The 15659-nt window shown below is 39.4% G+C and overlaps 1 protein-coding gene across 1 annotated transcript in view; it reads right to left on the bottom strand.

The window, feature by feature from the left end:
* The window catches only part of IQCA1 (IQ motif containing with AAA domain 1), a 163539-nt gene that overhangs the window by 69872 nt on the left and 78008 nt on the right, over positions 1–15659 (bottom strand). The window contains exon 7 of the mRNA XM_038421943.2: positions 13925–14009. Within this exon, the coding sequence (XP_038277871.1) occupies positions 13925–14009 (85 nt within the window). The remainder of the gene's footprint in view (positions 1–13924; positions 14010–15659) is intronic.

Here is a 15659-nt window from a genome sequence, read left to right as displayed (position 1 = left end):
GAGGTTCAACAAGGACAAGTGCAGAGTCCTGCACTTAGGATGGAAGAATCCCATGCACCGCTACAGAGTAGGAACCGAATGGCTAGGCAGCAGTTCTGCAGAAAAGGATCTCGGGGTTACAGTGGACGAGAAGCTGGATATGAGTCAGCGATGTACCGTTGTTGCCAAGAAGACCAATGGCATTTTGGGCTGTTTAAGTAGGGGCATTGCCAGCAGATCGAGGGACGTGATCGTTCCCCTCTATGTAACATTGGGTGAGGCCTCATCTGGAGTACTGTGTCCAGTTTTGGGCCCCACACTACAAGAAGGATGAGGAAAAATTGGAAAGCATCCAGTGGAGGGCAACAAAAATGATTAGGGGACTGGAACACATGATTTATGAGGAGAGGCTGAGGGAACTGGGATTGTTTAGTCTGCGGAAGAGAAGAATGAGGGGGGATTTGATAGCTGATTTCAACTACCTGAAAGGGGGTTCCGAAGAGGATGGATCTAGACTGTTCTCAGTGGTAGCAGATGACAGAATGAGGAGTAATGGTCTCAAGTTGCAGTGCAGGAGGTTTAGGTTGGATATTAGGAAAAACTTTTTCACTAGGAGGGTGGTGAAATGCTGAAATGTGTTACCTAGGGAGGTGGTGGAATCTCCTTCCTTAGAAGTTTTTAAGGTCAGGCTTGACAAAGCCCTGGCTGGGATGATTTAGTTGGGGATTGGTCCTGCTTTGAGCAGGGGGTTGGACTAGGTGACCTCCTGAGGTCCCTTCCAACCCTGATATTGTATGATTCTATGAAAAGAATGGAATGCAAGTCATATAAGCAAAGGTTATATTTAATTTCGAAAAGAGGCCATTATGTGGGGGACATGATAGTGGTCTTCAAATATTTGAAAAGCTGCCATAAGGAGATGGAGAAAAATTATTCTCTCTTGCCACAGAGGACAGGACAAGAGCCAATGGGTTCAAACTACAGCATAGAAGATTTAGATTAAATCTCAGGAAAAACTTCCTAACTGTAAGAACAATAAGACAATGGGACAAACTATGTAGGGAAGTAATGGAAGCTCCTTCACTGGAGGTTTTCAAAAGAAGGTTGAATAGCCATCTGTCTTGGATGGTTTAGACACAACAAATCCTGCATCTTGGCAGGGGGTTCAACTTGATATCACCGGCAGTCCCTTCTTACCCTATAGTTCTATAATTTTATGATTCTAAGGGAAAAATAGGAAAAAGGAGGAATCCTAATAGGAAGCACCAAAGACAGGTTCATACACAAGTGCATCCCAAGAGAGGGTATTAAGGCTCAAATTTATCAAGGAAAAGCAGGTTATTTCAAAGTGAACAAACATATGAGTCATCACGATCAAGCATTTATTTGCAGTAGTCTTGCTATTTTTGTTTGCAACATAAGTAATGTAAGCTAGTCCCTTATAACAAGACTAGGGTGACCATACATCCCAGTATAAAGGGCTTTGTCTTATATATGCCTGAAAAAAAAAGTGTCCTGATTTTTCACACTTGCTATCTGGTCACCCTAAACAGGACTAGTATGAAACTCAAAAGAAGAAGCTGACATTTCCCATCATGAATGGTAATGTCCCAGATGGCTGGAAATGTATAGAATGTTAGAATAATACTTATAGACCAGGGATCGGCAACCTTTGGCATGTGGCCTGTCAGGGAAAGACACTGGCAGGCTGGGATGGTTTGTTTACCTGCAGTGTCCACAGGTTCAGCCGATCGCAGCTCCCACTGGCCGCGGTTCGCCGTCCCCGGCCAATGGAGGCTGAGGGAAGCGGCATTGGCTGAGGGATGTGCTGGCTGCTGCTTCCCGCAGCCTCAATTGGCAAGAGATGGCGAACCATGGCCAGTGGGAGCTGCGATCAGCTGAACCTGTGAACACTGCAGGTAAACAAAACAGACCAGTCCTTGCTTACAGACAGCCCCCCAATCTGAAGCAAATACTCACCAGCAACCACACACCACACAACAGAACCACTAACCCAGGAACCTATCCTTGCAACAAAGCCCGTTGCCAACTCTGTCCACATATCTATTCAGGGGATACCATCATAGGGCCTAATCACATCAGCCACACTATCAGAGGCTCGTTCACCTGCGCATCTACCAATGTGATATATGCCATCATGTGCCAGCAATGCCCCTCTGCCATGTACATTGGCCAAACTGGACAGTCTCTACGTAAAAGAATGAATGGACACAAATCAGACGTCAAGAATTATAACATTCAAAAACCAGTTGGAGAACACTTCAATCTCTCTGGTCACTCGATCACAGACCTAAGAGTGGCTATACTTCAACAAAAAAGCTTCAAAAACAGACTCCAACGAGAGACTGCTGAATTGGAATTAATTTGCAAACTGGATACAATTAACTTAGGCTTGAATAGAGACTGGGAATGGATGAGTCATTACACAAAGTAAAACTATTTCCCCATGGTATTTCTCCCCCCCACCCCACCCCCCACTGTTCCTCAGATATTCTTGTTAACTGCTGGAATTAGCCTACCTTGCTTGTCACCATGAAAGGTTTTCCTCCTTTCCCCCCCTGCTGCTGGTGATGGCTTATCTTAAGTGATCACTCTCCTTACAGTGTGTATGATAAACCCATTGTTTCATGTTCTCTGTGTGTGTGTATATAAATCTCTCCTCTGCTTTTTCCACCAAATGCATCCGATGAAGTGAGCTGTAGCTCACGAAAGCTTATGCTCTAATAAATTTGTTAGTCTCTAAGGTGCCACGGGTACTCCTTTCTTTTTGCGAATACAGACTAACACGGCTGCTACTCTGAAACCAATCCCTGTTATAGATAATGTTGGAGATTTAATTCTCATGTCAGGTAACCAGTGGTAATGATGAAATACAAGCTCTGTGACACTGATGTTTAATTGCAAAAATACATTTTAAAAATGCTGACAACACAGAAAAAAATAAAATAGGGAAGACGGAATATTTCTAAGGCTAAAACAAACATCTATAACAGTAAAATATATTTTCTGAAGAATGCCTTTTAAAGATGCATTGAAGATCTTACAGTGGAAAGAAAGGGAGGAAAATAGACATGGCTATACATTGCAGTCATTGGAATCTCATTAGTGGATTTCCCCAAGCATTCAGTATCTTACATTTAATTAAATATGGTAATTTAAACCCCACGCACCATTCAGTCATATCTTGCGTTGATCAGCAGTGAAGCATTTCATTCTTCTGGAAAGATTAACAGAATGACTAGAGTTCAAAATGGGTTTTTATTGTCCCAGCTGGGCTGTTGTATCCAAAACCAACAGAGGTACTCCAAATTTCTTCCTAACCGAAGTGGTAGTAGGATTCCAGAAGTCCAAACTACTTCCACCTCCATCCCCTGCTCTGACTGATAACTAAAGGATAACTGTAACCATTTACAAACAACTCTGGAGTAGATCTATTTAGTGAGAATTTCTGTAACTCTGCATGAAAGTTACCAAATGTTTTAATTTTAGGCAGCCCTTCTGAGTTCTACTGGCATTATTTTAAAAGTAAAGTATCTCCAGACTATGATTAAAGATAGATATTTGTTTTATAAATGTGAATAATCTGATATTGAAAGAGATTGAACAGACTTTCTGTATTCATCGGCCTGCTGTAATGGTATTGAATTACTATCTTGTTTGGCCCAGTTTTATAAGGGTGAAAAATAAGAATCTTGGTTGAGATTTTCAAAGTTGAATAGTGGATTGTCACACAATTAATGGTGCAAGAGTGATCATCTCTTGCTTTACCCAGAGACCTAGGGACTCTGCACTGAGTGAGTGACTCTTCTAATCCTTGGGGTAAATGGGCCTAGACTAGTCACTCATCCAGATACAGGACTACATTGATGTCTGAGCTGAGCATTAACCACTGCCAGCTGCTTGATAAATACTGTTGTTGCAGTAAAAAAGCTAAAAGGCTCATGCTATTAATGGTCACCCAGCACATAAGAACAGATGTATCTGCTATGAGCTAGTCTGATGGCTCTGTGAAAGTAGGCACTTTATAAACTGAGTTTCTCAGATCAGACTTTAGAGGAAAGTGGAATGAACAGTAGGGACAAATGGACATGGGGGATCAAGACCCCAAACAGAGTGTAGCCATATTCTGGGTGGAGTTTACCTACCTCTAATAAACACCCAGAGGGTTGTGTCTTCTTAACACTTTGGCATAATTTCTATAGCTTGTCATGCCAGAAGGTCTCATTGCTCAACTATGAAGCAGTGACAGAAATTACCGTCAGTATGTGGAACCTGAACTCTCTGAAGAAGCCGTTCAGTTTCCAGAGGTTAATGATGGCACAAAGACCTTCTTTCCTCTTCCATATGAGGAAGTACCATGAATAGAAGCCTTTCCATCTGTATTTCTGAGAAGCTACATCTACAGCCCTACTCCCACTCTGCTCTGAACAGTTCTTCATGAGAGAGATTCCTGAAAAGAATGGAGGGGAACATTGGAATGTAGCATGGAGTGGAACTGGATTGCATATCCAAGCTGAATGGTCTATAGTACCCAGCAGTCCATAGTAATTCCACTTTAGGCTACAAGAAAATCGAGTAAACCGTCCCCAAAAGGAGGGGGAAAGGAACGGGAAGTTAAAACTAGTATTGGGCTCCTAAGCAACCCATCATATCTTAGCCTTTCTCCTGAAGGAAAGCATGTTGGAAAAAGCTGTTCTTTTCTTGAAATGTTTTAGATTGTCCTTCCACTTCTGATGTTGCCAAGGTCTCCTCTTCTGGGATTGATGCTGGAAACCTGACAACACCAGGTAAGGTTTCTGATATTGGATAAAAGATACTGATTCAGGCTAGAAAAGAAAGGCAGAAGTAGTCCCAGAAACCTAGAGGCACATTTTTCTTAGTGTCTTGTCCATTTTGAGGCTGAAAAGACCTTCCCTTTCTAGTAGGAGGTCCTCCACACAGGCCTAAAGGCCTTGACTACCCAGGTTGCATCAGTTTTAATTAAAATAAATATTTAAATTGCTGTAGTTAAATCAGTGCAAACCCCTTAAATTGAGCTAGGAGTATAGTCATAAATATAAAGGGAAGGGTAAACACCTTTAAAATCCCTCCTGGCCAGAAGAAAAACCCTTTCAACTGTAAAGGGTTAAGAAGCTAGGATAACCTCGCTGGCACCTGACCAAAATGACCAATGAGGAGACAAGATACTTTCAAAAGTTGGGGGGAGGGAGAAACAAAGCCTCTCTCTCTCTGTCTGTTTGATGTTTTTGCCGGGACAGAACAGAAATAGAGTCTTAGAACTTAGTAAGTAATCTAGCTAGATATGCGTTAGATTCTGTTTTTTTAAATGGCTGAGAAAATAAGCTGTGCTGAATGGAATGTGTATTCCTGTTTTTGTGTCTTTTTGTAACTTAAGGTTTTGCCTAGAGGGGTTCTCTATGTTTTCAATCTAATTACCCTGTAAGGTATTTACCATACTGATTTTACAGAGGTGATTCTTTTTACTTTTTTTTCTATTAAAATTCTTCTTTTAAGAAACTGAATGCTTTTTCATTGTTCTTAAGATCCAAGGGTTTGGGTCTGTGGTCACCTATGCAAATTGGTGAGGATTTTTATCAAACCTTCCCCAGGAAAGGGGGTGTAAGATTTGGGAGGATTTTGGGGGGAAAGACGTTTCCAAATGGACTCGTTCCCAGTAACCAGTGTTAGACGTTTGGTGGTGGCAGCGGAAGTCCAAGGGCAAAAGGTAAAATAGTTTGTATCTTGGGGAAGTTTTAACCTAAGCTGGTAAAAGTAAGCTTAGGAGGTTTTCATGCAGGTCCCCACATCTGTACCCTAGAGTTCAGAGTGGGGAAGGAACCTTGACAAGTACCAATTCAAATTGCTGACACCAGTGTATGAGTCAGGGTGTCCGAAAATCCAAATCCACCTGTAGAAATTGCTTGAATGCTAATGTGCTACTAAGCCACTAGATCCTCAGGAAACTGGTTGATTAAAGGCAGCATCTTTCCTGAAGGTGAAACTGGCACCTAGCCATGATGACTCAGTAACTGGCCAAACAGATATTTGGCGTAGACTTTCTTCTCCCTAAATGTAAATCTCTTTGGCATCCTTCTTGATGAGAAGGCCTGACCTGCCTTGGACTTTTCATCCCTTCATTGACTGATACCACCAATGAACCAAGAATAAGATGGGGTAGGAAATAATGGTGCTGTGGCACCTGAGAAAGGCAATCTACCTCTTAAATGTGGAGCTTAGATTTATAGTACTTAATGAAGAGCCAGATTTGCAAAAGTATTTAGGTACCTAAAGATGCAATAGGTGCCTGGTGGGATTTCCAAAAATGCCTAACTCCCATTCACTCTCATGGGCCCAATGAATATTTAATTAGGTATACATAGTAGAACAGCTCCAACAGGAGAGATTGAGACGTACCTGCCCCAGAATACCCCATAGCCCAATGGTTAAGGCACTCTCCTGGGAGACTAAATTCAAATCCCTGCTCCACATTATTTTCCCCCTTCCCCCCTCATTTTTCATGAAAAGCCACTAACCTGGCCTAGGTACCTAACTCCAGGAGGTTTATGGCTGTGAATTCTAAGTAGAGAGAGGCTTCTAACTACTTTGGAGAGGTGGGGCTTAGGCCATACCCCTCTCCTTGGCATTTCCTTCTGGGTCACTCCCATGCTGATTTTTGTGAATCCCTGTCTCCATGCATTGTACAGGGATCCCGGGCGTGAACTTATGCTTGTGAATTCCACTAGGCAGCAGCAGGGTGCCTAACAGCTAGGTATTGCAGTGCCTAACCCCTCTTGTGAATCTCACCCTCAGTGACTTGCCCAAGTTCATCCAAGAAGTCTATAATAGTGCAGGGATTGCCTAACTCCCAGATTAGTGCCCTGGACCATCCATTCTTTCTCTTGTATTTGTTGTATGTAACATACAGAATCCTGTTAATGCTTCTTTTTCTTAAATAAACTAAATTACAGGTCCTTTTATATGCTGAATATTTCTGTTAAGGTGGTGCCATTGTATGTCAGTTATTCATGGTACTTAAGATAATCATATTTCCATTAAATATGGCAGATTGGAAGCCTCAAAATCCCATCATGCTACTTGCAGTTAACACTTTGGATTCACTCCATTTGAGAAATGAATTCCCTTAGCTACCTTTAAGTGTGTTTTATCTTGGTAAGGCAAGTATGAACACTGTTTACACTCCAATGTGCATTTACACACAAAACCTAAGCTTTTAAACCTTTAAAAGCAGCCACAGGGATTTGTACCTTGCAGGAATGGATCCAAGATGATGAGTGAGATTTTGTGGGTCTCCTGGACTTTGCAAAGTCTTTGTTTTGAGAGTCTGCCACACTTTGTGATCAATGGCAGATTAACACAGTAGTCTAGTTTTGCAGACGCTGTTCAAATCTGGTTTAACTCACAATCACAGCTAGCTTAGTGCTTTGTCTACTCTCCAGTAAACAGTTGAAACTTTGGGTGGCTTGGTTTCTCTATGGTTAACTTGAGATACTTAGGTCCTGATGTTCTGGGGTGCATGATCAGCACCTCTGAAAATCGCCCAAGGTTTCTTAAATTGGGCACCCATAATTAGTGGGAAATGTAGAAAATCTGGGCCTATGTAATTTGGCACAATTTTCAGTCTGTGTTCACTGCCTGAACCTTTTGTGAGCAGTGTGTTGCAGGTCAGGACTAAGTGCATTTGCAGAGCTATAGGAAGCTCTTGTTCTATAGAAACTCCAGAATCTGTAAAAAGAAAAGGAGTACTTGTGGCACCTTAGAGACTAACAAATTTATTTGAGCATAAGCTTTCGTGAGCTACAGCTCACTTCATCAGATGCATGTAGTGGAAAATACAATGGGGAGATTTTAATACACAGAGAACATGAAACAATGGGTGTTACCATACACACTGTAACAAGAGTGATCAGGTAAGGTGAGCTGTTAGCAGCAGGAGAGCGGGGACGGGCGGGGGGGAACCTTTTGTAGTGATAATCAAGATGGGCCATTTCCAGCAGTTGACAAGAACGTGTGAGGAACAGTGGTGGTGGGGGGGAATAAACATGGGGAAATAGTTTACTTTGTGTAATGACACATCCACTCCCAGTCTTTATTCAAGCCTAAGTTAATTGTATCCAGTTTGCAAATTAATTCCAATTCAGCACTCTCTCATTGGAGTCTGTTTTTGAAGTTATTTTGTTGAAGAATTGCCACTTTTAGGTCTGTAATCGAGTGACCAAAGAGATTGAAGAGATTCTTGACATCTGATTTGTGACCATTTAGTCTTTTACGTAGAGACTGTCCAGTCTGGCCAATGTACATGGCAGAGGGGCATTGCTGGCACATGATGGCATACAACCGCATTTGCTCCAACCCCTCAGACAGAGACAAACACCTACAAGATCTCTATCATGCATTCTTACAACTACAATACCCACCTGCTGAAGTGAAGAAACAGATTGACAGAGCCAGAAGAGTACCCAGAAGTTACCTACTACAGGACAGGCCCAACAAAGAAAATAACAGAACACCACTAGCCATTGCCTTCAGCCCCCAACTAAAACCTCTCGAATGCATCATCAAGGATCTACAACCTATCCTGAAGGACGACCCATTACTCTCACAGATTTTGGGAGACAGGCCAGTCCTTGCTTATAGACAGCCCCCCAACTTGAAGCAAATACTCACCAGCAACCACAAACCACACACCAAAAACATTAACCCAGGAACCTATCCTTGCAACAAAGCCCGTTGCCAACTGTGTTCACGTATCTATTCAGAGGACACCATCATAGGGCCTAATCACATCAGCCACACTATCAGAGGCTCGTTCACCTGCACATCTACCAATGTGATATATGCCATCATGTGCCAGCAATGCTCCTCTGCCATGTACATTGGCCAAACTGGACAGTCTCTACATAAAAGAATAAGTGGACACAAATCAGACGTCAAGAATTATAACATTCAAAAACCAGTCGGAGAACACTTCAGTCTCTCTGGTCACTCGATTACAGACCTAAAAGTGGCAATTCTTCAACAAAAAAACTTCAAAAACAGACTCCAACGAGAGACTGCTGAATTGGAATTAATTTGCAAACTGGATACAATTAACTTAGGCTTGAATAAAGACTGGGAGTGGATGTGTCATTACAAAAAGTAAAACTATTTCCCCATTTTATTCCCCCCCCCACTGTTCCTCACATGTTCTTGTCAACAGCTGGAAATGGCCCACCTTGATTATCACTACAAAAGGTTCCCCCTACCCCCCGCCTCCGGCTCTCCTGCTGGTAATATGACAGGTTTCAGAGTAGCAGCCGTGTTAGTCTGTATTCGCAAAAAGAAAAGGAGTACTTGTGGCACCTTAGAGACTAACAAATTTATTAGAGCATAAGCTTTCATGAGCTACAGCTCACTTCATCGGATGAAACGAAAGCTTATGCTCTAATAAATTTGTTAGTCTCTAAGGTGCCACAAGTACTCCTTTTCTTTCTGCTGGTAATAGCTCACCTTACTTGATCACTCTTGTTACAGTCTGTATGGTAACATCCATTGTTTCATGTTCTCTGTGTATATAAAATCTCCCCACTGTGTTTTCCACTACATGCATCTGATAAAGTGAGCTGTAGCTCACGAAAGCTTATGCTCAAATAAATTTGTTAGTCTCTAAGTTGCCACAAGTACTCCTTTTCTTTTTGTGGATACAGACTAAGACGGCTGCTACTCTGAAACCTGTCGTTATCCAGAATCTGTCTTTCACATTGTAGGTATTACAGTTCAAAGTATTAATTAACAAGTGAACAGAACATTCTATATGGGGTGTATGTGAATGTTTCAATATATGATTACATTAATACATACACAAATAATGTGGTTCAAGATACCTTGATAAAATATGATGTAACTCTCCAAACTGAGTCTTTCTTATGGGGGTGTCTAAAGCATTGCTATTTATACCTGTACAAACTGACTGTCTGAATATATGAACTATTTTAGTTTCATGGTGCTGACTAATAATAATTATGATCATTTGTATTGTGGTATTACAAAGAGTCTCCAGTCAGGATGACGCACATATGTTTGCACAGCAGACAGCACATAATCCCCCCACCCCATTACTGCCTGCACATTATAAAGTTGAAATTACAGTAATTCAGAACTGACATTCTATTCTTGACACATACATTTAATTTGCAACCAAAAATCCCAGGAAGCAGATTCTTTCATTTCTTAAGCTTCTGAATGTTGGAAGTAATTGGAGGGATGATGTGATTTCTAGACAGCAACTGTAGTGGGTTATTTCTAGTGAAGAGTCATTTATTTAAAAGGATTAATTGCAGAAACAAGTTGTCATTTTGTTGGGAGTGTATAAAAGGAAAGGCAAAAACTGTCTTCATAGAAGGATATAAAAGGCATAGGGGATAAAAATCTGAAACAGATGCAGTAAGATTATATTGATTTTCACCAATATCTTAAATTATTTCCTTAAGGGACAAAAGCCTCTTGTCAACAAAGAAATAATATATTTTTCAATATAAATAACCAGAAAATTCCTACAGGGACACCTTTTGCACACTTTATTTTTAATTATTATTATTAATAATATTTTTTTATTATTTATATTTTACCGAGGTTAAATATATGCACAAAAGTATCCTCAAAGTACAAAAGCATAGTTTGTGCAGAAGTACCAGGCTATATTATAAAATTAAATAAGGTCATAGTCATCGAAGGATAAAGAAATATTGAATGTATACTAATGTAGCAATGTAGTTTTTTTCCACCAAATGCATCCGATGAAGTGAGCTGTAGCTCACGAAAGCTTATGCTCTAATAAATTTGTTAGTCTCTAAGGTGCCACAAGTACTCCTTTTCTTAATGTAGCAATGGTTTGAGAAATGATAAATTTTCATTTTATTTTCCCTGAAGTGTCTTTACCCAAGGCTTTATCAAATGTTCACTTTTAAATACAATCCTGTCTTCATTTTTCATAGAGTTTAACTTGATAGTAACCGGCCTATTCACGGAAGGTAATACATACAAAAGGTGAAGTCCTGGCCCCATTGAAATGAATGGCAAAATTCCCATTGACTTATATTACCCAGAATACCAGAGTTGAACAAAAACAGTTGCATAGTAACAGGTTTCAGAGTAGCAGCTGTGTTAGTCTGTTTCCGCAAAAAGAAAAGGCGTACTTGTGGCACCTTAGAGGCTAACATATTTATTTGAGCATAAGCTTCCGTGAGCTACAGCTCACTTCATCGGAATGCATCAAGTGAGCTGTAGCTCACGAAAGCTTATGCTCAAATAAATTTGTTAGTCTCTAAGATGCCACAAGTACTCCTTTTTTAGTTGCAGAGTAGTTGTTCTTCCAGTATCAACAGTATGTTGAGTCAGACAAACACAAGATCCTTTACTTATATATTTGACAGTCAGGTAGGAAATTCATTAACATACTTCAATACCCTCTCTATAGGGCAAACATATTCTGAATATCTGAGAGAACATGGGTCATATTCTGATCGCAATTATACTGATCTTAAGGAGAAAAATGGAGGCAGAAATTATGTCAAATTGGATAATTTTGATAATGTTGCCAGCAGAAATAGGTGTATTTTACTTTTGTATTGTTTTCCTTTAATGCAGGGAGAAAACAGATAGTAACACAATCTCTCAAACTGTTGTTCCAGGTTTTAGAATTCCTATATTTATAATGTAGTGATGAAGCAGATGCCCAAGAAACATAGCAAAATAAATGAAGATAGGAATGAAAAGCTGGGAAAAAACATACTCCAAAATCTACTGCAAATCAGTATTGCTTGGTGGTACCATTTCTTGTCATATTTTCTTTTTGTTCTTTTTGTTGGCAGGGGCAGGTCTAATTATCCTCATGTTCCCTGAAGGTATCTCTAATAACAAGCAATACCTGCTGGGTAGCTCCACGCTGCTTAGAACAGCCTACAAAGCCCTCTTGACTCCAGCATATGTTTCTGCTTTAAAACCTGAAAAACTTAACGGACTGTTTTTCCTCATTCTGTCTGGGACTGAACAACAAAGAGGTTTAGATAGAGAGACTGGCAGGCTGACCCTAGCAAACTGTGAGCTAGAGTATGCCAAACTTCAGTTTTGGTGAGACTCAGAGACCCACTTCTCATTATTTTCCTTATTCTGAGCAAAGTAACTAACTTTGAGAGCACTCTGCCTTAGGCTAAGTGAGTCAATATTTACAATTGTGAAAAACAAAAATATTTACCATTGACCTATCCCCGGCTTTTCTGTTGGATTTTCCAGAAAACAATTAAATTAAAATAATGTTTCATTATAGTTTCATTAAATAAGATAAACAATTGCATGCAGCTAATAAAGACAATAATCTTGAGGAACGGGAAACTTTATTTTAATAACCAGACATCAAGTTGTATTTTTTCCTCAGCCCACTAGTAGCCAGCCAGTCTGGTTTGCTCGGTGGGTCAAATTCTACTATCATGTACAGGAGTTCCCAAGGGTTATTTCCCCAACAGATTCATCATCCAGCTAAGAGAAAAGGAGTACTTTTGGCACCTTAGAGACTAACAAATGTATTAGAGCATAAGCTTTCCTGAGCTACAGCTCACTTCATCGGATGCATTTCACTTTTGATGGAGGAAATGGCTCTGAGTGCCAATCTCTGCCTTTTCTATGCCAACTGAGCTTAATCACATTCTCCATTTCCTTGACACCCTGATGGTCAAGGAAAGAGATTACAAGCTGCTTTTATTAGTCAGAGGGGCCAGAAAAGGGTTTTAACAGGAAAAGCAACTGAGAGGGGTTGCAAAAAGGTGTAAGATAAACTAAGCCTCTTCACTCACTTTAACTTAAACCTTTTTATTGGCCAGTGGCAGTAAATGAAAGCAACTTAAGCCTGGTGTATATTAGAAACCTTTATCTGGTTTAACTAAATATTTTAAAATCAATGTACTTAGACTAGTGCAAACACCTAATGTAGAGACATACGAGTCCTTACTTAAAATGATTTAGCTTAATTTGGTAATTTACTGATGCGAACTAAACTGCTTAAAACCAGGTTTAAAATGGATTAAATGTACCTGCATTGGGGGTTTGCATCAGTCTAATTGAATACATTTTAAAAAATTAATTGAGGTAAACTGGTGTAACTCTTCTAAGAGACTTCTTTGCCCTTAGACTCTCTTACACTCACTTATCAATGTGTAATTACATACTTTACATATCATCTTCAAATGTGGCTTAGTAGCTATATATGCTATATGGGAATTAATCTCTGCTTATGAAGGCAAAGGAGTAATGGAAACTATAAATTTACTTGCTTAAGAAAGTAAATAAGGAAGTATTATTTCCTCCTTCTCATAGCACAACAACTAGGGGTCACCAAATGAAATTAATAGGCAGCAGGTTTAAAACAAACAAAAGGAAGTATTTCTTCACATAATGCAGTCAACCTGTGGAACTCTTTGCTAGAGGATGTTGTGAAGGCCAAGACTATAACAGGATTCAAAAAAGAACTAGATACATTGATGGAGGATAGGTCCATCAATGGCTATTAGCCAGGATGGGCAGGGATGGTGTCCCAAGCCTCTGTTTGCCAGAAGCTGGGAATGGGCGACAGGGGATGGATCACTTGATGATTACCTGTTCTGTTCATTCCCTCTGGGGCACCTGGAATTGGCCACTGTCAGAAGACAGGATACTGGGCTAGATGGACTTTTGGTCCGACCCAATATTGCTGTTCTTATGTATTTTGAGTACATAACCATTGCCATCCCAATAACAAGTTTAATCAAAAAATTTTAGAGCAGTGGAGACCATTGCTATAAAATCTCACTTGGGTAGATGTGGACACTTTTGTTTCTCTTAGTTTCAACCTCTAAGCATTTTATCCCTTTTTGAGGGGGGAGAGGCGTTAAAATACCTGATCTGGGGTTTTTTGAGAAAAAATAGCAGTTGAACCTCCCTCCTCTTCATTAGGATACTCAGGAAACTTGCCTGTAATATGCCTGCATGCAAAACAAAAGAAGAATCAATTAAAATACAATATCTGCCAATCCTATTATTAATCTGATAACACCAATGTGTTATGGAGAGTCATCCCATCCCATCATACTCAAGATTGAAGGAAAAGCATCACCTTCTAAGGCAGATATTCACTCAGCAAATTCATTGTCTTTCTGTTATGTTTGTACAGTACCTTGTCTATGACTGGAGTCATTAATTACTACTGCAATAAACATAAGATATAAAAATACATCCATTATAATTGCAGGCACTTTTGCTTGCATACTGAACAATTTCTATTTGCACATGTATAAATAGCATCAGATGGAAAAACTGGTTCCCCGCATTTGCAATAAATCAACATACATGTGAAAAAGGATTTTCTCACTTATACTACAAACAGTTTTTAGAGTCCAGTTGAAAAATGGCCCTTAGAACCAAAAAAGAGCATAGATCATCTGTTCTGTTTAATGTTAGGCCACATTTGATTTTACAAACACGTTTTATCTCTAAGATAAGTAAGGATTCATTCAAATTTTTGACTCAGTGAAAAAGTTTAATATTGTATTAGATGCAGCTCCTATATTTATATAATGCTAAGAGTTTGACTTAAAGCTGTTAAAAGCCAGGGCATTTGACATTAAGGTGGTTACTGCTTTATTATTAATGCTAGTTGAAAGAAAAAAATGACAACGTGAACTAAAGGTGAAGAATCAGACTGAATTCAACTCCTTTAAGCAATTTACTATAAACGTGTATTACAAAAATGTTTTATTTTGGTATTTTTGTTTACTTTTTATTTAAAAATAATTCACAGATACAAATGGATGTTACTTTCCTGAGAGACAAAAATTCTGTTTCTTGAGCAATAGACCTGGTAGGTTTTCAAAAGCGTTAATTGTGAGAGGCATTTTTTTTTGTTAAAAGTTGCAAAAAAGTTTTTTAAAGATAATTACGGTGTGCTGAATCCAAATATGGTTGTTACCAATCTGTATGTTGTGTATAAAGGCCTCACAAACAAAGAAACATGGAAATTGCTGGAGTGTAAATTTTTATTTCCTTTTGTCTAGGATTAACATACTTCAGTTTGATCTTAATGAACAATACGTCACAAAAGTGATCAAATAATATGCACAACCTTTTTATTAAGCTATTGAATTTCCGTTTCTTATTTGCAAGATGTGTTAGAAATATTTTAATATGTTATGCAACCATGAAAGAGCATGTTTGCATGGCTCTTATCATTTGAACATTTGCACCTTGAAACAAAAGCATTCAAGCTAATTTAAAGATCAGAAATACAACACATAATCTGAAAACACCCGTTTTTAAAACAAGTGAAAATACTTCTTGATTAAACCTTAAGTACGCATTTTAATGCACACAAGTTAAGCACACATCTTAATGTACTATTTCAAGAAACTTTGGTATACAGTGGCAGATTGAATCAGTCTTATTAGGTCAAATATTATGGCACAGCTATTTATTTAATAGTACTGTCCAGGTGAACTGTTATGTACATTGACACAACCTTGTTCCAGTTCTCTACATTTGCAATCTCCTGTACAAACAAGTTGCACTGTCCTGCACCTGCATCACTGACTTCTGCACCCTGTTGTGCAGCCACAGAATATTGCCTCCATGCAATCTGC

Source organism: Dermochelys coriacea, chromosome 11 (assembly GCF_009764565.3).
Source record: "Dermochelys coriacea isolate rDerCor1 chromosome 11, rDerCor1.pri.v4, whole genome shotgun sequence".
Taxonomy (NCBI): domain Eukaryota; kingdom Metazoa; phylum Chordata; order Testudines; family Dermochelyidae; genus Dermochelys; species Dermochelys coriacea.
The sequence above is the reverse complement of the archived record's forward strand: the minus strand, read 5'-3'. Positions and strand labels throughout refer to the sequence as shown.